Here is a 27,163-nt window from a genome sequence, read left to right as displayed (position 1 = left end):
AAAGCTGAGGCAGCAGTGGATACTTTTGATGACAGAGAGATGGGGGTGCCCAGATTGACTCATGGCTTGAATTCCAGTTTACAACACTGTCTCCTAACAGTTTTCACCAACTCCAAGACAAGTCTCCGGAGTGCTGTCCAAATTCTGCAGGCCAAGCTCTTTGCTAGAGGCATATACACACACACACACACACACACACACACACTACACAGACACTTGATTTAGAGATCCAACAAGGCAAAAGAAAATGGTTAACCACAATGGAATCTTCACTTCAGCTGGGACCTGCAGATGCTATCATGATAGAGATAAAGTGTTTCTAGTCAGAAAATACAGTACTGCCTTCTCTACTTACAGCTTCAAATGTTCTGCCTCAAAAGACAGAGCTAAGGGAAGGAAGACGATGTCTCCCTCCTGTCAAGCCCACACATTGACTTGATCTTACATGCCAAATGGGTAGGTATTAAATGTTAATCAAGAGGTGACAGTCACACCTAGCCCCTCTCTGTCAGGACACTGCTCTCCTGATGGGTATAATGCTGCAGGATCTGCTGTCTGCTACACACATGGAGAATGTCCCCCATTACCTAGCAGCAGGGGCTTCTCTTGTCCCTTTATGCCCAGCATACGCCCACCTGCCATCATACATCCAACTCAGAAAAATGGGAGTTAAAATGAACACCTTCCCCCTTTCCACAAAGCATACAGCCCATCAAACAAGTACAAAGAAACCATCAGCAAAACTATTCTTCTGCTGGTGAAGCCTGTCCTACCCTCACCCCCCCCCCCTTTCTAAAATACTTATTTTTTTATAGGTGCTGCATATTTATCTCCACTGAGAGATGCATTTGTCATTCGATTTATCTCACTTGATCCCCACAGCTGCAGCCCCAGATCCATTTCATCCGCTGCCACATACATTATCATTTTTCTTTCGTTGCAGAAGTGTCACCAGAAATCCTGCAAAATCTCGGGCTCTATCTGTGCAGTTTGGTGTTGTGTGTTCGCTCTCACAGCCGTATGCTTCATTTCTTCTCTCCCCCTCCTCTCTCCTACCGCTGCAATCCCTCACAGTCCCACCACTATCTGCCACAGATATTAACGAAACGTAATGAGATCTCAGTCCTGTGTTAAGAGGCAGGGAACACAACCAAGAAGGTAAAAGAAGATAGAGGAGAGAGAGAAAGGGACTCTGTGTATGCCTTTTTCCACTCTGCCAAATACAACAACCGTATCTTTCCAGAATAAAAGCAATCAGAACATACGCGTGTGTGTGTGTGTATGTCATTAACATCTCACGTTGGTTCCTAGCTAAGCAGCTCTGTGATTAGCGGGATTGATTCTGTCAAACTGCCAGCCTTAAACACCAATGGTTTATACCAGCAGAGACCACAGCAAAAACCCAGCTCCTCTTACTGTAAACGACGCAGAGAACTATAAATGATCTGAAGCAGCTGGGGGTGTGTGTGTGTTGCATGGAACCCAAATCAAGCCCAATCCCCCACTCACAAAAAGCAGAGAGAATATTCAACTCGGGACAGAGAGCGAGCAGCAGGAGGAGTGGCTGCTGGCAAGGCAAACCGGCACCTCCTGCCCTTCTGTCTAGCTGCAAGTCATGCCTAGATCATGCCATCTCTTGCCTCCACCCAGCAGTACCTACCCCTTATTGATGTCTGCCCAGTTCTTCCCTTTAACCTCCCACCTCTGCTCTGTGATGCTTGTCAGGGCTCTAGAGGAGGGAAGAGGCAGTCTCTTCCAAGCATCCAGGCACACAGGCTCTGCACTCTGAGCTCCTTACCAGCCTGTGGAGGCAGTGACCGCCATAGGGTCATCCCAGCAGCTGGGCAGAGCAGAAGCCTTTGAACTGTCTCCCGCCCCTACTGGCTCTCCTTTCCTTTGATCTGCCGGGGTGCTTCCTGCCTTCCAGGCAGGGAGGTTTTAAAGTTCAGTTTAAAGGCAGTTCAGCCTAGCTTCTCCCAAAGCCTCTGACCAGAAGACGAGGAACGCAACCGTCGCCAGCTGGAACACAGCCCCTACGACACGGCACTGAGAGAAGCGTGAGCTCATCGGGGAGGAAGAATCAGGACAGATGGATTTTTACAGTTAACTGGAACCGTTCCAGGAGAAAAGCCCCCCCCCCCACTTTCCCGAAGACTCTGAGATTTTGGGAAGCTAACCTCAGCACCCCAGCCCAGCAGACGCCACGAGGCTGTGGTTAGTGGCAGCCAAATAGGAATCCGATAGCATTAATTCTCTGCAGAAATACAGGCTGGTCCCAGGGTGTGTTTGGAAGCCACAGGGCGCTTGGTGCCAGAGGGCCGTCAGCCGTTTTTCATTCCAGCTAGAACATCGGCTCCGACAGCTTCGATGCTCTCAACAGCTGCTGGCTGAGAGGAAAGGGCTTTGTTCGCTGCCGATAAGCGAGAGGCACGCAAAGCGAGAGCAAGCACAGGAGCTGCTCTCCTAGCACAGAGACTGCCTGTCAGCTCACATTAGCCAAAGCAGCCTAATGCCAGCTAGGCAATGGCCTGTGCCAGGCTGCAGGGACCCAGCCAAGAGTCATGCGCCTGACAGATGCCAGCCTATTACATACAACAGAAACAAGGAGATTTGCCTCCCAAGCAGCCTGTGGGTCCCAACCGAGACATTGCTCCCACGTCAACCAGAGGCATCATAGCAACAAGGTATGCAGATACAGGGTCTCGTGGCAGACACCAAAGCAAAGCAGAGGTTCACGTCCCCACGGAGGATACGACAGCAGCCCTCTGCCAAACTCGTATGACACCTGCCACTCATGAGTTAAAAATAGAGAGGACTGGGAGGAAGGGAGGAAACAAGTTCCAACACGTTTGCACTGAGCAATCTTACTGTTCAAAGCAGAGAGGTCACTGCTCATTCAAAACAGAAGCCACCCAGTAAGCAAGGTATTAGGGAAGGATTATGCACAAAACACCCAGATGCACAGCACTAGTAGGCGGTTTTGTTGCGGACAACGAAGTATGTAAACATGAAGTGGCTAGGAAGAACACCCTGCACCGTGGAATGCCAGGGGACACGCAAAGGAGACTACTTTGCAGCACTACGATTAGGTGCAGCAAGGAGGAGGGATGGAGACAAGAATTGTACTGTTTTGTATGGAGGGACCTGGGGAGAAAGTGCCCCAGTTGATGGAGACACTGTGAAAGGAGGGAAGATTGCCATCTTGTGGAGAGCACGTGAGGGAGGCCATAAGGAAAAGAAAAGTACAGGCTCACAGAGCACAGGTACTGCTCTGAGACAATACAGCAATTCGGACAACTCTGAATTGCCAAGAACTCATCTGCATTCACTAATCAAAAACATATCTCTACAGCAGTTATGCAGCCCTCTGTTCCACTTTGTCTCCCAAAACAGCGGCTAACTCCACAGCCACTTTCATCTACCTTCAGCCTCCTAATTAGATGCGATGCCTCTGTTCCTCCCCAGGAATTCCCCAAAATGCAAAGAAAAACTATAATTAAGAAAAGGTAAACGGCTCTCCCCTCACATTGTGAGGACCATCCTGAGTTCACCATTAGCTTAAATGACTTTATCCCGCTCTGTGCACGTTCATAGCACGACCAAGAAGCATCTTACACCTTACCTGAATGACAGTTGGGAGAACCAACTCTGGGAATCCAATGCTGTAGGCTTGGCAATGGAGATACTCAAGCATCAGGTCATAAAGCTGTTCAATGAGTCCGTCCTGAGCAGGGGAAGCAGAAACAGAGATATCAGATAGGAACTAAACCCTACAGCACCCAGATTGGGAAATGAGTCTCCAGCCTTACGGGACAGGAACACAAAGCATATCGCTAGGGCAACTCCGTTGCTTACAGAGAAACTGTGCACTGTTGGCCGCTGGGGTTCCACTTACTCGGAAGGCCTTCTCCTGCAGGTTAGCATTGGAAAGCTTCAAGATCACTGCGAAGTTTATAGGCTTAGCGCTCATACGTCCTGGCTTCTTGTTGAAATCCACTTGTTGGAAAACCTACAACAGAAAAAACAAGCGTAAAGATGATCACACCACAAAACAACAGATACCAAATGACTCAACTAAGATCATGCAGTTGGTGGCAGAGCTGAGAAGACAAGCCAGAAATCCCGATTCCTGCTTGCCTGTTCTGAACACTGTCCCACAGCTTTCTTAAAGACCCTACCGAGGGACAGTTAGGAAGCAAACACCAACGACACTTGAAGCTTTAGAGACCTGAGTGTGAAAGATGCCACAGAAGTGTGGGGTACAAGGAAACCAACACAAGCAACAGCACAAGAAACTAGAGGTTTGTTCCTCAGACCCATGCTTCTAACAGTCAGAAAGATCATACTATAAAGCTTGAGTGTATTTTGGAGCTGTACCTTAAGGTGAGAAGCTTTTCAACAGCAAGACTAGATGTTGCTTACACCAAACCCATTACCCTCTTACTGTCACTGAAATAATTGTCCCAGGAAGCAGAGAGACCAGTAAGTCCTTTTCACAAACACCCCTTGCCAGGCAAGGTTTCTATTCTAACACATTTCCCATTGGCATCCCTCGTACCAATTTTAACTGAACAGCCTTTGAATAAGTGCATATTATTCCCTATGGATGCATTTCATTTTATAGCAAGGGACATGGAGAAAAACTGGCCCCCTCCCAGAGTTTGAGAGGAGACCATGCACCCTGCTCATCAAAATGATGAGCACACACAAGCTCTGTACAGCTGGATACCCAGTAGACTAGTATGTAACGTCAAAAGACAGACCTGCACCTTTGCTTTTGTGTTTTTCCAGAGCTTGTTTAATGATAATGGTTGGGGAGAGGAGTATTTCTGAAACAAAAGGTATGAAGCTTACATAGTAGAAAGGAGAAAACAGAGAGGAAGCTCACATATGTGTGTGAGACTCGCTCTCCAGGGTGGCATCTCAAGTTTGGTTTTAATTAAGAAGAGCCATTATTGCCTTAAAACTAAAAAAATAAATTGTAATCAAGACAAAGAACCATGAAAGCCTTTTCCCCACTCTCTCCTTTTTGGGAGGAGTTTCCCAACTTCTCTGGGGGAAGGGTAACATGAATCAATGAGAACTTCCATTCTTCACTTCCTCGGAAGGCTACATTTTGCACACAGGAACGCTATCTTCAGCTGAAATCAGCTAAAGCCAAAATCTGCCCTGGTCCCTACTGCCCTGGGCAGACATCAGGCAATAGGGTACACTATCCCAATAAGCCTGTGCGCTGCGGTGCTCTTTGTCTGAAGCTGTGATACAGGAAGGAGCAAAAGGTTTCCAAAATGAACAGCAATAGCAGTATGCCTTCTCCCAGCCTGGTAGGGGCAGACCTCAGAAAAAAGATGGCAAGAACTGCAAAAACCACTTGATCTGGGGCAGATTCCAAGAGACCCCCAGCAGGTGATAAGTGGCAATCAAGGGAGGTGTTCATTAGCAATAAAATCTCATTGGAAAAAAAAACCCCAAAAACCAAAAAAAACCCTCAGCCAACAACTGGTAATCATTTGCATATCTGATGACAACCATTGAGGGAGACAGATAAAGAGAATATCCTGCCCACCCATACTTTTGAGCACCTCAAAAGTAACCTACAGTTCCTCTCCCTGTCCCCAACACTTTTAAATTGCACTCCTGAGCAGGAAATAATTTCTATTCCCTCTATGCAGCAGCAACACATTCATCATCAGACCCCAACCAGCCCAGCAACAAGGGGATGCAGCATACTGATTGCTAGAGGGTGAGGTGAGGAGGAAAGGGAGGGTGTTCAGGTCACATGGATGCCCCCAGGCCAGAAAAGCATGGAGACGACTATTGATTTTTTACATTTTATTTGTCAATCCAGGTTATTTGGAAGGGAGGGACAAGCTTGGTGGCTTGTGAAAACAAAGAGCCCTAGCCTAGGGAATCGATGCTATAAACCTCGTTATGCACGGTTATTTCTTTGGCCAAAACAGTAGTATTGATCCCTGAGGTCAGACACATTAAAGCACAAGGCGTCAGGCTCTGTGGGATCCTAACATGCCGCTAGGCAAGTGGGGAAATGCAAGCAGAGGTTTCGAAACTTTCCCAGGAGGTGCTAGGGAGCTGGTCAGGACATGTGGGAAGGGGGGAAAATGTGGTTCCCATCTCAAGACTGCAGAATGGATCAGCTAACAGCCAGACTGAAGGAGAGAATGACTGATGTCTAGGAATCCTGTGGCAGGGTAGAAAGGCGATAATGAGGGACTAGAGGGCCAGAAAATGTCAAAAGCCAACAACTTGGCTTAAGTGATAACCACTAGCAGACAAAGGAAAGGACAGGGCAACGCAGGCAGGAAGGAGAAAGATTTCTGGCAATCTCAAGCTCACAGACAATTTCCACGTGGCTAGTCGGAAGGGTGCTCAGATATAGTTTGCACTGCCAGGGTGCAAACCACAGAACCAACTCTGCGGCCACAGCACTCCCACTGTATCGCCCCATCTGCCCCCCCATTTCTTTCTCTCAGGCTCTAGCAAAAGCCTCCTGGCATCTGCTTTGATCACCCCAAAGCTGGCAGCCCCAGGCCAGCTCTCCGCAGGGACACAGTGCTTTGCTGGGCCTGCCTGCAGCTTTCCCTCAGGTCTGTTCAGTCACCCTCCCACTCCACCGAGGGAAGGGCTGGGAGAGCCTAGTTAAGCCGCTCAAGCAGAGTCTGATTATTGTCAAGTTCAGACAAGCTGCCCAACTTTCTGCAGAAGCTGGCTTGAAGCACAGTTTCACAGTTATGGTTGGACGGGACCTCTGGAAGTCATCTAGCAGGGTCAACTAGAACAGGTTTCTCAGGGCCATGTCCAGTCAGATTTTGAGTATCTCCAAGGACAGACACTCCACTATTTATTTAGTTAACCTGTTCTAGACTCACCATGGAAAATTGTTGAGGTTCCCCCAGCTCCAAATGCTTAAGTGGGACCTCCTGCATTTAATTTTCTGCATATTGCCTCTTGTCTTGTCACCAAGTACCATTGAGAAAAATCTGGCTTCAACCTCTTTATTCACAGAATGGTTGAGGTTGGAAGAGAGCTCTGGAGATCATCTTGTCCAACCTGCCCTGCTCTGGCTACCTAAAGCCAACTACCCAGGACAATGTCCAGATTGTTTTTGATTCTCTCCAAGGACGGAGACTCCACAACCTTCCTGGGCAATCTGTGCCAGTGCTCAGTGAGCCTCGCAGTAAAAAAAAACAAAACAAAACTGTTTCCTGATGTTCAGACAAGCCCTCCTGCGTTTCAGTTTGTGTCCACTGCATCCCGTCACTGGACATCACTTCAGAGGGCCTGGCTCCATCTTCTATGCACCCTCCTTTCAGGTATTTTACATTAAGAAGATCCTCCCCGAGCCTTCTCTTCTTCAGGCTAAAAAGTCGCAGCTCTTGCAGCCTCTTCTCACATGACAGTTACTCCAATCCCTTCATCTCTGTGGCTCTTCACTAGACTCACTCCAGTATGTCCATGCCTCTCTTGCCCTGGAGAGTCCCGAACTAGACACAGCACTCCAGCTGTGGTCTCACTAGTGCTCAGCACAGGGGCAAGACCCCAGTCAAACCACTGGCAAAGCTATGCCTAACACAGCATGCCATTGTCCTTCTTTACTGCAAGGGCACATCGCTGCCTCTTGGTCAACTTGTTGTCTATGTCCTTTTCCACAAAAGTGCTTTCCAGACAGTCAGCCCCCAGGATGTTGTTATTATGGGGTTATTCTTCCCCAGGTGCAGGATGTTGCATTTCTCTCTGTTGAGCTACATGAGGTGTCTGCCTGTCCATTTCTCCAACCTGTCAAGATCCCTCTGAATTGCAGGACACTTATCTGGTGTATCAACAACTCCTTCCAACTTCATATCATCTGCAAGCTTGCTGATGGTGCCACTCTGCCCCACCATGCAAACCATTAATGAATATGATAACCACTATCAGCCCCAGTATTGATCCCCGGGGCACATCACTAGTGGCTATCCTCTAGCTAGATTTCATGCCACTGATCACAGCATGAGCCTGGAAGTTCAGCCAGTTGTCAATACACCGCACAGTCTGCTTATCTAGTCTGCAATTCATCAGCTTGTCTGTGAGGAAGTTATGGGAAATGGTATCCAAAACCTTGATAAAGAAAAGATAAACAACATCCACTCACTGCTCTCCCCTCATCCACTCAGCCAATCATCTCATCATAGAAGTCTATTAGATTGGTCAGGCATGATTTCACTCAAACAACCCCTGGTGCCTGCAGGGCTGTGATCCAGAATTTAAGAGCTGCAATATAGCGGTGGAAGGAGGAGAATGAGGAAAAGGAAGGATGCATCCTCAGGTGGTGCAGTGGTTCAGCTTAGTCTGTCTAAAGTTCCAGCTTTTCCTCTCTGTGTAAAAGAGGCAAAGAGCCCATGTCTTCTAGAAAACTAATTTCAGATCTGTGCTTAAATGTATGACAATGTCCAGCATTATCAATTCTCCAACTACAATCTTCGTATCAGCTGATTTCTTCCGACACAATCCACTGCTCACTCCCATATATGTTGCACTCCAAGCCCCTGGGGACCTTCTCCAAAGCAAGCTGCACATCCAAAACAAGACTCAAAGCCATTTAAGTGTCAAAGTGAAAAACTCATGCCTTCCTAAGCATGTCAGGGTTAACCTCCTCTCCCATCCCTCCACAGGAGAAGCCAATTTTAAATTGGCATGCAAAGTCTGCCTGTGGGGAGATTTCCACCTTGTTTATCCACACCTGCCTTGCAGCAGATGAGCCACCAATTTTCCTGCTGCAGAAACTAGTGGCTGTCACACAATAATTGAAGTGATAAAAAAAAAAAAAAAAAAAAGAAAAGCCTGAGATCTCACAGGCCCTTCAAGGGGAGTAACAATACAAAAATAAAAGCCTGCCTGCTTTACACTCTCTTCTAAGGTACCTCCTCCCATCTAAGATGCAATTTTAGCAAGCTGCTGCTTTTGCTCCATCCTGGAGAGCAGAGTCAGAGAGGAGACAGCACTGGATGCCCACACTGGGGAGCATCAGCCCTTGTCAAGATGCATCAAGCAGCCAGCTCTCATTTCTATTGGCAGGGGCTTGGGGAATTCCTGTGCCTATGGGAATTGCACAAACATTCAATCTGCATTCTCTTGAAACCACAGCAGCGACAGGGCTGAGACAAGAGGTAGCAAGGGTTGGGTTTCCTTGATGGAAAGGGGGAAGAGAAACACAGAGTTACACAGTCACTTCTCACACAAGAAGCTTCATAGAATCTACACTCTGAGGCTGTGCAAAGCCCTCTCCAAAAAATGCACAAAATATAGGGTCACAAGCTCCACAGCCATTCTTTCACTGCATTTGGATTCAGTTGCAACAGTGACAGAGAAAGCAGCCTTTTCTCCTTCCTATCAAATGGAGCATACCTTATGCTGGGAAGGCTTCATTCCGCTCCCCCAACCCCAGTCATGACCCTCAAGTCGACTCCTGCTTAGTACCAAACTCACTGATCAGATCCCTCAAATCTCATGATGGTTTGGATAATGGGCTTAAAATGGATTTTGATTCATGACTTGGTGTGGCATGGGACTAATATCTATTGACTAAGTCACTGCTGAACATGTGAGCTGGTAGAAACAGGCTCACAGTTAAAGCACTAGGATGGGCATCAGAATGCAGATTCTCCTCCCAGCATCACCACAGCCACCTTGGGACTTCGGGCAGGTCACTTCCCCTCTGTGTGTTAAAGCTTCCTACCATCTCATCCACATAGCTGGAATACATCTCCTGCCTGAAGACAGCTTATGGAGACACACTAAGGGTTTTAAGAGCGTTCAGATACCTCTGTAACAGAGAGGAGGAGCGAGTTGGGAAGAGATGGAAGTACAAAGGGAATAGCCCTGAATGCTCTTGGGAACTCCACAAGATATTTGAGGGGTCCCTTGCAGGAGATAGGCAGGAAGAAGGGAAAGGCTGACAGCTGCAGGGAGATTTGGGAGTTTAACATCATGCCAGTCACCTTGGGTTATTAGAAGTTAAAGCAAAACAATTGTTAATGTGAAAGAGTATGCAAGCAACACACATGCACACATTTACCCTGCCCCCATCTCTCCCTTGTCACCAACACCTGGACAAGCTAAGTCGAGTAGTGCCTCACAAACACACACAGCAGGATCGGATGTGGTTGGGGGCTTGTGGAAGCTGGGAGGAAGCTCAGCATGCAGTGTGGTAACGTCTGGCTGGGGCCCGACACACAGATTAGAGCCGAGGTGTTGGAGCCAGAATGCAAACAGGGGGGGAAAAATGCTTTATCTCTCAGAGCACTAAAAAGTAAAAAGCAGAGAAACCATCCTCACCCCAGGCTCCACTACCCCAGAGTGGAGATGCCTCTAACACTAAATCTGGTTGGCAGAATTTCAAATATGCATGAACAAGAGGAAGGAAGCAGGCGAATGGCAAAGCCACACAGGCCAGGGCCAGGGAGCAGCGGAGGCGGCGGGAGAGCAGGAGGAGATTTATAAACATCGCTGCCTTCCACAGGCTCAGAGGATGTGGTTTGCAAAGGACGTTTACAACAACACGAAACCACAAAAGCCTTTGCTTCAACAGAACTTGATTAGGAATGAGCCTGGCTGACTCAGGTCATTTATTATAGAAGTCGCTCTCCCTCCCCCTCTTTGGTGTCCAGCCTCATGCCAACCTACTGGGGCTTCTGCATTCCTCACCCGGCCTCGCTCACACTTCTTCAGTGAAATTTGGCTGCACCACTTCTGTACTACCTTCTCACAGCAGCAAAGCTAGAAAGACCTATGTGGAGAGATGTTAGGCATCTGGTAAGGGGGAAAGCTGGATGGTCTCTTAGCACCAGTATTTCACCAAACATACTGCATTTTGCCAGGTCGCATTTGCAGAGGTTTTTTTCCCCTAAATAAATTCTAATTCTTGAAGGGCTTTTTCATTCCACTTCCCTTTGCCTGCAGTTAGGAGATCCTAACTCTTCCTTTTGCTAAGATATGAACACATCAGCAGGATCAAGTAACAACAGCTCGAGGAGTTACTGCAACCAGTTGAGCCTCTGAATCTCTTCTTTGGCAAACTCTTTGCCTACTCCACTTGCATTAGTTAAACCGCCTAGGAATGTATTTTTGCACCCAGCTGATCTCAGATACTCTCTGCTCACAGGCCAATAAAAGTTTAATCCTATTTGCTAACCAAACAATACATTCTGTCTGATGCTGTTTGCCTGGGATTTTAGGGAGTAAGCAAACAGGGCAATCTTGGGATCTGCTGGCAGGTACAGTAAGCGAGTGTGTTTATTAGGTAGTAGGCATCAGCAGATACTAGGTCAGCAGGAACCAACTAACCTCCAGGATAAATGGTAACACTGGGATGAAGGTCCTGGTGTTCTCAGACAACAGTGTAAGTGCACGGATGCAGTGCATACGCAGAGGGTAGAAACGAGCTGTTGGTACCAGCCTAGGAAGGAAAAAAGAAGAAAGGGTATTAGGCCAAGTTTATACAGGAACTGCACCTGCAGCCTCCAGTGACACTTGAGAGCCTTTCCTACTCTACAAAAGAAAGGCAGCTTTAGCGTTGCACAGCAAACTGTTTGAGCTGCTGAAGCTATCCCGCAGCTGGAAATAAAATTCGCCATGTTAAAGCTGTAACACTAACACACAAATTCCTGCAACCAAAGCACTAGGTTTCCAGCTTCTGCTGGGAGAAAGTGCTACAAGACAAGAGCTTTGCAGACGAAGTTTATCGCTGATGCTGTTTAGTCACGTTCAACACTTTCAGCTCTCATGCTCCCAGCACAGGTAGGTACGCAAGGCAAAGTAGCAGGAACCAGCAGTAAAATGCCCATCTAAAGCAGCAAGTTTGACCAAGAAAAGGGCTTCCCCAGCATACCAGAGGGACTACATGGAGGAAGATGTTTCCCATTTCAGGCTACATACCCTGTGTGTATCCAGAGTTCATGCTGTCACCTGAACAGTGACGCTTTTAGTGTGGAATGTCACTGAGGCAGAAGGAGCTGGACTAGCAACGACCAGCATATCAGAAAGGAGAGAGTGGGAATGAGAGTGACCAAATCTGTTCAGCCCTCTCCAGTCCAGAGGAGCACCTGAGCTATTCCCATCTCCTTCAGAGAGGCAACATGTACATTTGAACAGCCAGTAATCAGCATGGAGGGGAAGAGGCCAGACTTTCTTTGACCCACACTTCAAACCATTACGCACTCAGGTATTAAGAAAGAAGTAGAGCCAACTCCCTTTGTAAGGTTGGGACTGAGAAGGGCCAGCTCCCTCAGCACCATGTAAGTCAGCAGCAGAGGGGAAAATGCAGAGCTATCCCTAAAAGACACTAGACCTCACTACTGTACCATTCTAGAAACCTCTCACACTGAATGACCTGTATGTGAAGACATGGATGCCTCCAGCATTTACAAGGATTAAAAAAAAAAAAAAAAAACCAACCACAAAAAAAATGCAGTTCCCAGACAACAGGCTCAAGTCTGATAAATGAACCCCTCCCCTCCCCAAAGAGCTTGCTGAGCAATCCAGGAGAGCAAAAAAACATGCTTGACCAGGCACCATAAATCACCCGCATCTCCCCCCCACTCCCCCTCCAGATAGTGAAATAATTATCATTGGATCCATTATAGAAATAAATCTACTTTGCACCCATGATCTGGCACCACTGGAGATGACGAAAGCCATTCTCAGGAATTAATTGATCAAGGAATAAACCTGTTAAGCGTATAGATTTACTGTAAACCAAGACCATTAATTTTAGAGTGCGTGGCGATGCAACAATCTGCTCAACTTCCCGATGGCTGGATGCACAGGGAATACAAAACACAGCTGGGTCCCAGCTCTGCTGAGGAAGGTCCACCTGCCTAGTCACTCCAGGCCACAGCCGGGGGGTTCAAAATGACTCGCATTTCGTCTCAGCAGAGTGTTCCCTAATGTTTTACCATCACTATCTCTTGGAATGCCTGCTGTACTTCTCCCATGCAGCCAGGGCACAGGCTGTGGTGTAGAAAACAGCCTAAAGGCTTCTCAAGGCTTATTTTTACTCACTACAACTCCTTCTGTTATATTCCTGGGTGACCACAATCTTTCTCTGGCTAGAGAGGACAGCAAAAGCTTCTTTCAACATCAGCCTCTGCCCCACCAGGACAGGTCACCAAGGGAACTTGCTCAGGGACATCAAGGCTGTGCTTGCTTCTCTGTGGAGGAGACTGTACCTGCTTTCTCCCCTATATGTGCTGAGAGGCCAGAAACCAAAATTTAACAGGCACCAAAAATCCTCATTTAACTGTAAGCCAGGGAGGAACTTCATTTTTATAGTTTAGACTGGGAGTAAGGTAGAAATCCAAGCAGACATGGTCAGAAAAAACACTTTATGGGATGAGGGGAAAAGGGATAACATAGAACAGGAGCTTCTGCAACAACTCTGCTACAAAAAATCCGACAATGAACTCTAACAAATGCAAGCACACAGATCAAAAGGAGGAACTTGGGGATTACAGAGGCAGAGAAAAGCACAAGGCAGTGAAAGGAAGGGGGAAACCACGTCCTCCACATTCTCCTATCTCTGCAATACCTGCAACACTGCCCCATTGGTCAAACTAACTGCAACCTTTCAGCTGTTTGCAAGAACAGCATCACTTATTATTACACGGCAATTCCATGAGCAAACTCAGCAATGAGGCTCTTCCCAGCACCACAAAAATAGCAGAAATTATCAGTTCCAGTACTTCTCCACTCAGTGCTCCAACTTCCCTGGACCACATCTTGAGTGCAGGCAACTTCCAGACACACATGGGGCCCATTTCTGAAATATGTATTATTAAAAATAGTTTCAATGCATTTTATATGCTGGTAAGCAAACAGAAGGAGCAAGAAAATGAGGGAGCTAATCTTGATTTTAGCAGGCAACCCTCTTCTACTATTTATCTTGTTTAATCACTTATCAAATTCTGCCCTGGTCCCTGCCTAGAGCAAAAAGCCTGTGATGGATGGCGGTTTCTCCCCATTCCACTCACGTAAAAGGCCAGGGTGGCACAAGGAACCGATCAGGTCCCACAGACAGACAGACATACAGACACCCTGCTCACTGCCCTTGCGCTGGAGCCAGGCGCCACCTCCCGGTACAAAAGGCACTGGGGAAGCAGAGCCACCTCCCAGCACTACCACCCTCCGGATGGACCCCCAGAGCACTACACTGCAGCAGGAACGCAAGTGAGAAGGTATTCCAGATGTCACACAGCATCCTGCCCCAACATCTGATCGCATACACACACCTCTCAAAGCCGAGCAGCACAGAGAAACAAAGAGAGGGGTCCAGCTCATTCATGCCACCTCCACAAGGAAGTATCTGACTGCTGTCAGCAGACTAAGCAGCCTGCCAGAAATGCGTTAAATGGTACATGAAGCAAAAAAAACCCTTGACCTGCAGGCTACTTTATTTTATCCTCTCACCTCAAACAGAAACAACCTGAGTTCTTCCGTAACACTCAGTTGCTACAGATGTTATCTACACCAGGGGATGTGGCATAGAGACTGACTCTTGCTGGGCTCAGTTTGGCCAGCACAGCCACCAACACTGAGAATATGCTGACTATACCCAGGAGGGAGCCACTAGGGATCCTGGGTATAGACTGAAGCCTGTGGAGCCACATCAATCCCACATCTGCTAACTTATGTACCCCCTTCTTACATCCTAGACATTGGCTTGACTCAGTAAGAAAGCCAGGGTGGGATCTATTTTCCCTACCCTAGAACCCATCTGTTGGGTTTCCAAATCTTCAAAGCCTTGTCAGACAGTAACTGTACTTCATGCCAAGCAGCCCTGTCCGTCACAGATGCTAACAAATTGTATTTGCTGCTCTTGCTGAGACTCACCCGATTCACCTTTCCTTGGCCCCAGATAGCTGATTTATCTGCCTGGACAGGTAGAAAACTGCCTAGATTAGTCCACAGGACAACTAAAGCTCTACAACAGCAGTGGGAAGCAGCCTATGCGCATGGGGGATGGGAAGAAGGATGTATGCATATCCTTAACGATCCTTTAAATCTGCTTATCTTCATCACCACTTGGGAGTTTTTCAAGACCAGGCGGGTGGTGTTTTAAAGCTGAGAATCTGGTTAACAGAGCTAACAGGATTTCAGAGATCACCAGAGCTTCAGAAATTCCCTCAATGCTCATTATTAACAGCCGTTTCAAAGGACAAAATTTCCTATATGAACACATAAACTGATGGGAAAAGAGAAAGATTCTCAGCAGAGGCATACTAAAACAATAAATGTGTCCTAGTTCTTCAAATTCTAACAAATATGCACAAAAACCTGCATCTTCTAACTGTATTTACAGAGCTAGAGATGAGGACTTGATTCTGTACTTTGGCACTGTTAGGTCCTGAGGCAAGTCAGTACATTTTTCCTTGCCACTTTGTACAACTGGGAGGATAATGTGTCCAGGCTATTCAGACTGCAACTTCTCTTATACAGAGAATTTAGCCTAGGAGAAAATAACCTACACCACAACTTTCTCACCACCTAAACATATAGGTGCTCACATCTTCAGCTAGAATACTTCAATAAAAGCAGCTCTCAGACAATTCCTTACAATGCAAGGTTGAATCCAAATCACATAACAATAACACCCCTTAGTAACTGCTCGGCCACATCAAGCAAGATGAAGTATAGCTAGAAAAAACAAACAAAAAAATCCTACTTACTTTATACAGCCAATGATGACCTGTGTCAAAGGATAGATCAACGGCTCCATGACCTCACTGGGATAGATTGTGCTGAGAACTCGACACCAGAAATACAGGCAGTGGATATACTGCCAGTTATAAACAGACTGGAAGTTCTCCTGCAGAAAAGGGAAAAACACAAGCACAAACTTGAAATTGTGGCATCTGAGAGGAGCTCATTCTGGTTTCTCTACAGGACTCATTTTATCCAGCATTCTCTAAGAGGACATTGTGTACTGCTTAGAGGGGAATAACTAATATTCTAGCTGTTGCTTTGATGCTAGTGGCTGACCCACCACCAGCAAGTTCAAGATGCTGCATTGGCAACATTATGATTTGGTACTAGTTAGTGCCTTGAAAGAAATAATGAGCAACACACAGACAGCTTTTCTTCACAAGTATGGCTCATTTGAGAAGGATGATTTAATGATCCAGCTCACAGCAGATTGTGGGATGTGGCCAAGCATTAGGAAGCCTTTAACTGTTCCATTTGCCCACAGTCCCTGGGACAGCCCCTCGTCTCCCACAGGTAGGAAGGCTGGAAAGGAGTACCCCTCTCTGATATCCTTGTAAATTGCCTTCTGGCCTCTGCAGACCAGAAAGGGGGGGAAAAAGGGTGTGTAAAGCTACACTATAGATTCAAGCTAGGAAGAAATTAATTTGAATTCATCTGGATTTCCCCTCTCTGCACTCAAACTCATTTGGTTGTTATGTAGCAGCTTGTCCTTCCCACTTGAGGCTTCCCTTCCCTCAGCTGTATTAATCAAAACCCCCTAACCACACCACTAACTCTGAAAGGTAGTATCAGTGCTCATTTTAAAGATGTGCCTACAAACATTCAGTGTCAAAGCAAGGACCAAACGATCAACCCAGCACTCCTCCCTGCTTTTGGAAAAGCCACTACCCAGGACAGTTTCATTTTTGTCAATTGCAGAGTAAAAGTGACATGCAGCAGAGCTGAGAACAAACTTTCAGCTCTGTTTCTCAGCCAGTCTTTATGGTTACCAGCAAAAACAATGCAACAGGCCAGCAGCGTGCCTGATGTGCAGTGACACACTGAACCAGCATTTGAGGCTGGCTGAGTAGTATGGGTAGGTGTGGGTCAAGTCTTGCATCAGTCCAAGAGACATCGTTTTCAAGAATGTCTGGGCAAGCCTCCACTCTCCCTGCCACGTGCTTAAGCAGCTCATAGTGCCATACTAAATAAAAGCCCGGAATAGTGCAGGAGTCCCTTAAGGACACCCTTTCCGAAGAGTTCTGCAGGTCCATGTATTCCCCAGAATCGCACCAAGAACTTAGGAGATTGCGCTTAACAAGGTGCCTCAGCTCCAACTTATGTTTCAGACAGACTTTCAAGGCCTAGGTCACCTCCTCTTTTGCATGGATGAAGCAAGATGTGTAAGTCCTGGAACAAGGACAGAAGCCCTCAATTGCAGCCACTGGACCAAACTTTGCAGTAGGGACTTCAGCTGCAGCTGGAGATGGTAGAGCTCTCCCTGCTCTCACCAGGTCACCGAGATGTACCAAGAAGCTCTGTTCCCAGCTTCTCTTGCACAGAACAGATAAGCAATCTGCTCTTGTAATCACCTTCCACAACCACCCACAGCTCAATTTAAATTGGCTTACTGCTTGGATTTGTACATTTTGGTTGTGCTGTTGTCATTTAAAGTTCTTACAATCCTCCCCCAGCTGTGAAATCAAGTGGATTTAGTTCTTGTCTGGGCCAGAACTGAAGGTGTAAGAAGCCAATGCAATCCAATTAGGGCATATGCAGCCCAGACTTCATTTATCTCCACTCATTCATTCCCATGTCTGAACAGCCAGGAGATTTAACTGGTCACCAATCTTGCAATGTTTAGGAGCAGCTGAACAATTAATCTATAGTGGTCTGTTTTGCTAAACATGAGCAAAGCCAGGATTAGCAATCTGACTCAGATTTCTGAGGTCAGACTGGAGGTGGCTGCAATCAGGGCTGCTCCCAAAAGGTCTGAGCTGCTTTGTTCGATTAAGTCCTTTAAATAGTATGGGCTTCACTGGAAAGATGCACACACCAGGGTGGTTCCTAATCTTCTTTACCTTGAGGTTTTGCCACAGAGGCTGCAAACAGCTGCTTCACAGAGTGGAAAAAGGGTGCCCAAGGCAAAAGATGGAAAGTGCATTGCAATCTCTTGGAAGCTGCGGAGAGAAAAGTGACTCCCACCCTGCAATTGTCTTTTCTCTCCTTCCTTGCTGAAATTCTAAACTAACACAGGCAACTACAAGGTGATCTCTGAAGCTCGTAGCCCCTGGCAAAAAATTCCTCAGCACGTTATGAAATGGGTCAGACACAAATACTGACACTTTAGAGACGCTACTAAAAGACTGAAGCGACTACTGTAATTTTCCCCTCTCCGCACATTCCCCATAGGAGGGTACACTCCTTCCACACTGATGGGTACCCACCTTCTTCTTTATCGTCATTGCACTGCGCAAGTGAATGGCAAGCTGACGGATATAGATGAAGGCATGCTGGTAAGACGTATGTGTGTCCAGGGCATACATCTCTGTCAGCGTGCGCTGCATGAAGTTGATCATGGGCAGGACATTGGGAGAGGTGAATCTGGAATTCTTCACAAATGCGATGTACATTTGCTGTGCAGGAAAGAGGACAAGATACAACCACATAGAACAGAACAAAAATATTCTTTCACTAACATTCCCCACCCAGGCATGTCCAAACCAGGGATGAAGTATTCCTTTTATAAGATAAGTCACTTCAAAGGAATATGCAAAAATAATAATCCAGCCTGCTCCTTCTTCAGGGGAGATGGGAAAGAGTCTGTTTAGCACAGTGCTTGGAGATGCCCCTACCGTTGCTTCTCTGCAAGAAGAGAACTGCAGGATGGCTTTGAGCCATACATGCTTATGGTTGGTCACACTGCTACCTAAGCAAACTACACTTGAGAACCTCAACTGTTAGCCGAAAGATAAGAGCAGCCCAGCAGCGCTCAGTACTGTGTCAGCACTTGAGGAAAGCTCTCAAGAATTTGGAGGATGAGTATTCATCCAGTAGACAGATGAGTACCAGAGGCATTCCCTGCTAAGACCCTGTGTGCCTCCAGCAGGAAGGGCAGTAGTAGGAAGCAGGATATCACTCTGACCTAACATGGAATTTCTTCCCTGTTTAATTTTCTGCAGGTAGCCAGCATCATCTCCAGCACCTGCACTACCTAGTAGGCTGCAGCTTATGCTCTAAGGTCTTGGCATACAATGTGAGAAAGAAAAGCTGCAGAGTACAGCAAGTATCAGCCTTACCTTGAGCAAGGGACTTAGGTACACCTCTTTCTTGTAGCGGCAGATCTTGTTCAGCACAAGGAAGGCCAGTACTCTCACTGTTTCCTCACCTGTGCTCCACAAATTAATTGCTTGCTGGAACAGAAAATAAGAAGATACAAATAAGTGAAGGGACAAAGAGCCCCTTCTTGGTTACTGACAGGCCTGAGCTTCCCTCCTTCACACCAAAAAAGCAAGCGAGGAGGATGACATAAAGATTGCAGGCTATATTGTCACAGAACCAGTCATAACAGCACTGGCAGCCATTCTGACCTCATACTCTACCTGTGAGACCACACAAAAGGCAAAGTTGATATTTCCACAATCAATAAAGGAAACTGTCCCAAACTAGCATCTCTGAAAAATACATGCACTTTTATTCATGTACCTAAATACACATTTGAGCTTCTGAGCACAGGCACCAGCCTGTGCATGCGACAATCTCCTAGGCTTTGCAAAGCTTCCTCACCATCCCCTAGACAGCAACACCACACTGGATTACACATTTGGTTGATACACCTTCCAGCCCAACAAAAAAAGTAATTTTTGTCTTACACTGAATTCTGCAGAATACAAGTGCACTGCAATTACACTCCAGTTCTTGCCACAAACACCAAATTGTAGTCTCTCAAAGAATGCTGTTAAAGATGCATTTGTCTCTGGAGAGGGGACACCCAGGTTTGATTTCTGAATTTATCAATGTTTTTTCCCTCTGGGCAAATAGGTTGCAATTCCTGAGATACATCTCCTCATGGTAGTTCTGACTTAATTCCGGTTCCCTGGACATTCACTGTATTAATTCAAATGATAGAGCAGCAGCAGAGTTTGGAGCCAGAGACAGGCCCTGTGTAAGGCAGCACTTCTGCTGAGACGTATCCTTAGTCACTCTAGTACAGACATGATGACCAGCACCCAGTGCATCACAAAAATACCTACACCAGCTGGAGAGGGGTAGGTTAGTCTGTGTAGAGGTCTGGGCTAACAGACAGCCCACCACTGACATGTAAACTCATTAATCTGAGTTTTACACACCTCTGCATTGCATAAAGCAATCATATATTGGTCTCTCCCCTCAACTTCTTGAGAAGCAAATGAATAGATTCTGTTCTTCCCAGGCCCGCCTGCATTTGCCTATTCAGAGTATAGATTCACTTGGACATGGCTGGCCCTGTCAGGAAGCATCTGGTACAGTAGGACCACAATCATGACTGATGCCTCCAAAAACTAGTTATCTGCACTGATGAATTCTACAGGAAATGAGAAAGATTCCAGCTACAGGGCTGAAAAAGCCTACTCAAAAATCCCTACTGTAGCAGTGAGCAGACTGCTACACCTTCAGATATGAGAAGTACCAGCCTCTGATCACTGTATACCAGTCACCTTTATCATCAAAGGGTTCCCAGCCTCACTTAAGTGTTGTGTTGCAGCTTTTCATTTAAATGTCACCCTGTTGCCCTCTTCCACACCTTCTTTGTTGTTCCTAAGCGCTCAGCGGTTGTGACTAAGTTTCTGCAAAAATATTCCACCCCCAGCTCGAGAGTGAAATACTAATCACAGGCGTACGCACAGACTCAGCACACAGGCAGCAATTACTCCATCTGCGATGAGGAAGCAGACAGCTTCCCCAGAACACCTCCGTGTCACTTTGCAGGGGGATTAGCAGTAGCTACACGCGGAGCCACATGCCCACTCACCTCAGCGTGACAGCGCTTCATGGCACCTAGAAGGCCTGTAAGAGAAGCAGGAGTCCTTTCCAGGACCAAAAGAAAAGCAAGGGAAGAGGAGTACGAGAGACTGAACTGTCATGAGATCCAGCCCAAATACCATGAGAGGCTCATCTGAAGGGGTAAAGAAAGTACCTCATATCCAAATGACATATCATAGCATGTCACCTTACCTTGAGAAGTGCACGGCACTGCTTTGGAAAGGACAAATAATAAGGCACTATGGAACTGACATGCTGAAGGACTGCTGCACCAACTGAGGCTTCTGTTAAACAAGACAGGAGCTATGGAGGGAAAACAAAACATGATCCCATTTAGCACCATCCTCATCACCTCTGCCTTTGCCATTAAGCATCTGTATTTTGCTGTTTCCAAGTATTTCTGTTACCAAAGGACTGAAAGACCAGCCTTCCCTAGGAAGAAGCTCAAACAACTCCCCAAAAGCTGTATCAGGAAAGGAGCAGACACACAGTGGGTTAAATGACTCCCCTGAAAGTACATCATCCTGGCAAAGGTGAGCTCAGGCTACTGGACTTGGATGGCTAATGGCACTTGAGTTCATCACATAAAACCTCATTTGTGTATATTGCAAAAGCTAAGTCTATACACAGTTTAAGACCTATTACAGATGGCATGACACCAATGCCTCTGTCGTCTCACTACAAATTGTCAAAGCACGATGAAGACACCCTCGGTCTACACGAGGCTTGGAAACAGACCATCTGAGCTATCTGATAACTTACTGGATTTCACTAGGATTTCTTTAATGGGACGCTGGAATACTATTTGGTATCAAGAGGTTAACTAACTCAAGGAAAAGGTCAGAAAAAAAACTATTAAGAAACAATATCTTTGTATTTCCAGGTTGTTCAGCTCAGTTCACCTGGAGCTAAACCCAGACACGTCTGCAGTTTCTAACCTGAAGACAACGGTAAGCTCAAAGTCACTTCAATTTGAGAGAGGTTCTGCCTGATGCAGTGCCCCCTCTTGCCTGCAATCCCAGCTGCTGGAAGCAGAGGCATTTTTTCCTACTTGTAACTTTCCTCCTCATACTCCTCCTTGCACTGCAAAGATTTTGGACTGAGCAGGGTCTCTTTTGCAAAGTCCTTCACACACCAAAAGGAAAGGAGAAGATATTGTTCAGAAACTACTATGCCAGAAGAACACTCTAGTGAAGCCTAGGACTGGGGCACTCAGAATTGAGCACAGGACCAGGGATCACTTCAGTGGGACTGCATTGCCAGCTTTTCCTTTTCTACTGCAATCTTCTGCTGCTGGCGAGAGGCACCACGACTTGAGAAAAAAAGCTCTACTGATAAAATGCTCTTTCTGCCAAGTCATTCTGCCAGCTTACAGCTAAGAGACATCAGCACTTTCTTTTTCTTTCCTCATATCTTCTTCCCTCAGCTTCTAAAGAATGAGTATTTCAATGTTGTTGTTTTGGTTTTAATATTCCAAATTTGTGGATGCACGATGAAGCATTCTCAAAAGAAATTAACTGGGGGCAGGAATTTCCTTCAGAAATAACCCATGAATTGTCTCTGAAACACCAGACATCAGCAACTTTGGATGAATGGGATATCCTAGTGGGATGGAGCATAATCATACCTGGAGATGTCCTATGTGAAGTTATCAACATATCATCTTAGTATTTACTACAAGAAGAGGCGAGATCATAGTGCCAAAAATTGAATTAAAGATGCAGAATGCAGGAGTACAGCACTGCAAACTACTTTAAAGCCACTAAATATTAATCTGTCAGACAAATTAAGACAGAAAGGACTGCCAGAATGTTAATCAAGTCCTTCTTTACAGGCTACCTATGTTGACACAACCATCCTATGGACCTCCAAATTGTTAGTAAGACCAAGTACTTCCAAAACAAGGCAGGTAACTGGACAAACACACAAATCTCAGATGCGCAAGGTTTCGAGACTCAGTGAGATTGCTTCTGCCCACTACAGTCTCAGCCAGTAAGTCTTACTTATTCTCCACTACAGGAGAAGGGATAGAAACCAATACCCAGTTCTCAGCATTGTGATGATCAGAAAGACACCCTCAAACTGGAGTAACTGTCTTTTCAAAGGGAAAAGCACCTGAGGCTACATTGTTACCTGCTTTGTTAATTATCTTCCTGACTGCTTGGCTCTCCTTTTAGCAGTGGTGTTTACAGACGCAAAAGCCCATCTGCCTCATTCCAAAATATGCTGAACAAAAGCCCAGCGATGCACAAACTAACCCCAGTAACACAAACATGCTGAAATTTCTTACTTGTATGGTACAGCCGAGGTACACTTTTACGTCCAGTCGCAACTTGCTCCAAAGTGGGCTGGTGGAAGGAAGGACCACTCTGGAAATGAGCAAGAGTTGGGTTTAGCTTTAAAAAAAACCCCACCAAATAAATTAGATTTCAGCAGCACAAAGAACAGTGAGTTCACTTCCTCGATATTGCCAGTGAGCAAGAACAACTGCTTGCAAAGCAAGAAGAGAAGTAACAATTTTGTCACAGGTGAAAGGAAGCACTTCTACTCTGTGAAAACTGCCTGAAGCACAGCATTAGAAAATTCAATTCAAAAAGCCTCCCAGCAGAGTACCCAGATCTCTGGAAGTGTGATACAGGGAGCTGTAACAGCCAGAAAGCCTGGTGGAGACCTGAATCTCTCACACTGATGCTATCTTCTAGTCAGGCATTCTGCAGCCACTGCCTGAGAACAGGGCAGGCTGGCTTGTAGCAAGAAAGTCTATTTTGGGGATCAAACTACTTGCGAGACATTTGCTCAGACTCTTCTAAACTTTTGACACTGCACTCGAAGCAGTGCCCCCAGGCCATCCCAAAATTCAGACACAGTCTGTACAAGTCAGGCCTGGGGATGAAAGAGGCTGGTATTTATACAAAGAAATGGAATTTACTTCTCAGACTAGGCACCACTGCCAACAAGGAATCTAGAGTTTAGCTCACCCCTCCCTTCATCTGTGACAGGGAAATTAAAAATAACTGCCACAAAAATTACCCTGAAACTGAGAGCACTTCTGAAAGGCACTCAATTCTGACTCTACCCAACAATGGCAAAACCAGAAGACTCGGACTATGAAGCAAGTAATAAAGCTGTGTTGAGTTGAAACTCCAGAGAGGACTGAGGTAAAAACATCTAGTGAACATCTAGTAGGAAACAGGCACAGAGGCTAAGTAAGGCTGCTCCAGCTTGCAAAACATACTGGGAACTTCACAGCTTGTTTTATGAAACTGGGCTCATAGTCCCCAGCTACGGTATTGGTTCATCCAGCAAGAGTTCAGACTGGTGCTTACTGAGTTTCCAGCACCTTTTCCAGTTGCTCCTGGGTAAGCTATGCTAACACCCGTTCAATTATGGGTCCAGACTGACTCTGAAACTCTTTGAGCACAAACCCGCACAATAGCCAGAGAATTCCCAGCTCCCAGGCAGCAGATGAGACTTCAAAATTGTCATTCCTCCTCTCTAGTCAAATCAAATTGCATCGGCAAATGCGATACAGAGGTACTGGACCGATGTTGCCATTTTGGAAAAAAATGAATCATACCATTCTTTGCCCAGTTGCATACTTGTTTCCATTCCATCTATGCTCTAACAGTGAACAGCTCAAACTCAGATGATCCAGCCCTCAGACCACCAGACTCTAGGGCATAATACAGCTCCTGAAGCCCTGGATTAACTAGTTGCATACTTGCGATACTCTGCCTATGTATAGGCAGAAGGCTTGGTCCCTTTCTGTAACAACCAACTCAAAATGCCTTAACAGTGCTCCTGAGTGCAAGCATATGCAATTCCAGATCTCTTTCTGTTGAAGCCACATGTCCTCTGCAAATGGCTGGAGACTAATATTACAGAGGACACACTTCTGGGGAAGGAAGGAAGAACCCGGCTAAGATAACTGTGAATATAATCAGGCAACTTTGCTAGTGTTTGGGAAGAGCTGCCATCTTTTTCCAGCTTCACAGCCAGGCTGCAGTTCTGAAAAACCCCAACCAGGTTTCTCTCACCCAAAGTTCTCAAAACTCCTCAGACTTACTTTAGTTTGTTCTTCGGGGTTTTCAGAAGCAGCAGCTTCTGCAGACAGCGGAAGAGGTCCCGGACACAGAAGGACACAAGGGCATTGAACACTGGTTAAAAAAAGTCAGTAAAGAATTTGTAAATGATTTTCCATATATTCCTCGTTTCTCAGATAATTTGAAAAGAGCTCCCCAAGGAACTGAAGCCAGTAATTCCCACAGCAGAACTATTGTGTTTCCACAAGCTTCCGGAAAACATCAGTTTGTCTTACTCTAGAATTTTTTATCTAAACAGCAAGATTACAACTGACAGCTTTCTGGCACAGAGGCCATCTCTTTGCTGAGTAAACAGCACCAAGCACAAAAGCAGCCTGACCTATGACTAGGAGTCTATACTACCATCAATCTCCCCCAAACCATAATGAGAATTAAAGGCACTTTTTAATAAAAAAAGTCACAGAAATGGACATGTGAATTCTATGTAATGTCTTCCATTAAAGAATGAGATTTTACCAAAAGCAATGAAAGAGAGATAAAAATCCCTATGCCAGGCAAGAAAGGATTAAGGAGAACACGTGGGTTTAAGTAGTCCCACCCCACAGTGCCAGCTCCAGATAGCACACAATAACAAGCTGATAAAACACAGTGAGAAAGTACATGCTAATTTAGTGGTAAAAGTAGGCAGGCTGCAGGTCACATCCTTTGAGACACTAACAAAGACGTTTCCCACTCAGCCATGCTGTTGCGAGTCTACAACAGGACTGTCTGCAAAACCTGGAGCTTATGCAGAAGGGGGCTAAGGCTGGAGAGAAAGGTTGCATCTCATTTGTTCCACAGGCACAATAATCCTGTAGAGGAGGAGATCTAGACATGCAGTATTTTGAGAGGTCCTGTCTAGGGGAATGCGAACTTGATAGTGCAACTGAACGCTGAACTGTTGTGAGGTTATAGAAAGCTATTTGGTAAGAAATAGTCTTGTTTGGTTAAAATAGCCTTGTAGGATTATTTCTAAGAGGGAACAGCAAAAAGCCACAGCAAAAGTTGTTCATAAAACCGTGCACTACAAGCATATAAACAGTACCCAGCTTCAACTTCACTTTAAGAAGTCTGGTGAATGAAGGCTGGTACTTTCCTCGGCAGTCTACAAGCCCAGCTGCTCCAGGCATGCAGACTGAGAGGTACACTTACACATTGGGACACTAGAAGAGATACCACTGCACAGACTCGCCACCAGGAAGATAAGCTACTTAAGTGAAATGAACCCTATGAAAGGGTAAGTTAACTCCTGCTGGCACTTATCCCCACTCTCTTCCAATAGCTAAACCTTCCCTACCAAATGACTTCCCTTCTCTCACAGAAGTAGTACGGTGACCAACTCACCTGCAGCATCAGTGACTTGAAACTTGCTGGGATCAGTCCCACCATTATCTCCTTTGGTGGTTGCTACAGATGCTTTAAAGGCTTGAGTGATTTCATGGAAAAGTTTTGGTGTTAGCCCCCTCTGGGGAAAGAAGAAAAAGGATTGCTCAGGAGAAAAAGCAAGCAACATTCTGAAACCCCAAAGCACTTTACTAGGACAGGAGTATTGAAATTCATTCTAAGTTGGATTGCAAAAATAGCTCCATCCTATAACACAAAGGAAAAACATCAGGACACTGTTAACGAACACTAGTGGCCTTCACTTGCTCTAAAATGGGCTTCTAGGCCTTTTAATTGGTTGGGGGTTGAGAAGCAATCAGTCAGCTGCAAGCAACTATCCAATTCGACCTTTCCCTCCCCCTCTTAGTCAGAAGCAGCAAGCCATTTCATTGCTACTCAAAATGTGACTAAAAAAAATTCTTGGAGCTGCCAACAGCACAACACTTAGCAAGAGGATGAAAATTCGAAAGTTAACCATTCTGACCTCTTCTGAACCACACATTTCTCCAGCTTCTCCCTCAGACAGGATGCAAGTACTCTAATCTTGCAGCACAAGAAAAATTGCAAAGACAAGTCATGCTGAAGTAACAAGAGTTCTAGAAGTATGACCTTGTATGTAGGATATACATTTTCTCTGTAGATTTTTGTGAAAGAAAAAAAAAACAATTGAAAGTTGGTCTTTTAGAGGCAGCGACACATGTGGAAGAATGTTTAAATGAGAAATTCAAGTGTCTTGTATTCCAACTCCCTGCTCACCTCTGCAGCTTTTTTCCATTCTTCAACCATTTTCAAGCTCACAGGGATGAAAGAAACTCTCTTCCGTTTGACTGTTTCATGTTCTTCTTCTTCATCCTCATCACTTGCTTCCTAAAGAAGTCAGTACCAAGACTGAGAAAAGGCTTATACACTTCTTTTCTGGCCCCACCTCTTTTTCTGAGTAG

At 45.9% G+C, this 27,163-nt stretch overlaps 1 protein-coding gene across 5 annotated transcripts in view; it reads right to left on the bottom strand.

The window, feature by feature from the left end:
• Positions 1–27,163, bottom strand: part of NOC2L (NOC2 like nucleolar associated transcriptional repressor) — a 56,531-nt gene that overhangs the window by 27,336 nt on the left and 2,032 nt on the right. For all 5 annotated transcript variants that reach the window (XR_003923996.2, XR_003923997.2, XR_005932750.1 and 2 more), the window contains exons 4-14: positions 26,979–27,089; positions 26,184–26,304; positions 24,824–24,914; positions 23,048–23,126; positions 20,950–21,060; positions 19,035–19,148; positions 18,183–18,371; positions 15,720–15,859; positions 11,341–11,452; positions 3,896–4,009; positions 3,623–3,724 (exon numbers count right to left, since the gene is read on the bottom strand). Coding sequence is in view for 1 of the 5 variants with exons in the window: in XM_030018587.2 (XP_029874447.1) it covers positions 3,623–3,724; positions 3,896–4,009; positions 11,341–11,452; positions 15,720–15,859; positions 18,183–18,371; positions 19,035–19,148; positions 20,950–21,060; positions 23,048–23,126; positions 24,824–24,914; positions 26,184–26,304; positions 26,979–27,089 (1,284 nt within the window). In the remaining 4 variants the exon portion in view is untranslated. The remainder of the gene's footprint in view (positions 1–3,622; positions 3,725–3,895; positions 4,010–11,340; positions 11,453–15,719; positions 15,860–18,182; positions 18,372–19,034; positions 19,149–20,949; positions 21,061–23,047; positions 23,127–24,823; positions 24,915–26,183; positions 26,305–26,978; positions 27,090–27,163) is intronic.

Source organism: Aquila chrysaetos, chromosome 6 (genome assembly GCF_900496995.4).
Source record: "Aquila chrysaetos chrysaetos chromosome 6, bAquChr1.4, whole genome shotgun sequence".
NCBI classification, from domain to species: Eukaryota; Metazoa; Chordata; class Aves; order Accipitriformes; family Accipitridae; genus Aquila; species Aquila chrysaetos.
The sequence above is the reverse complement of the archived record's forward strand: the minus strand, read 5'-3'. Positions and strand labels throughout refer to the sequence as shown.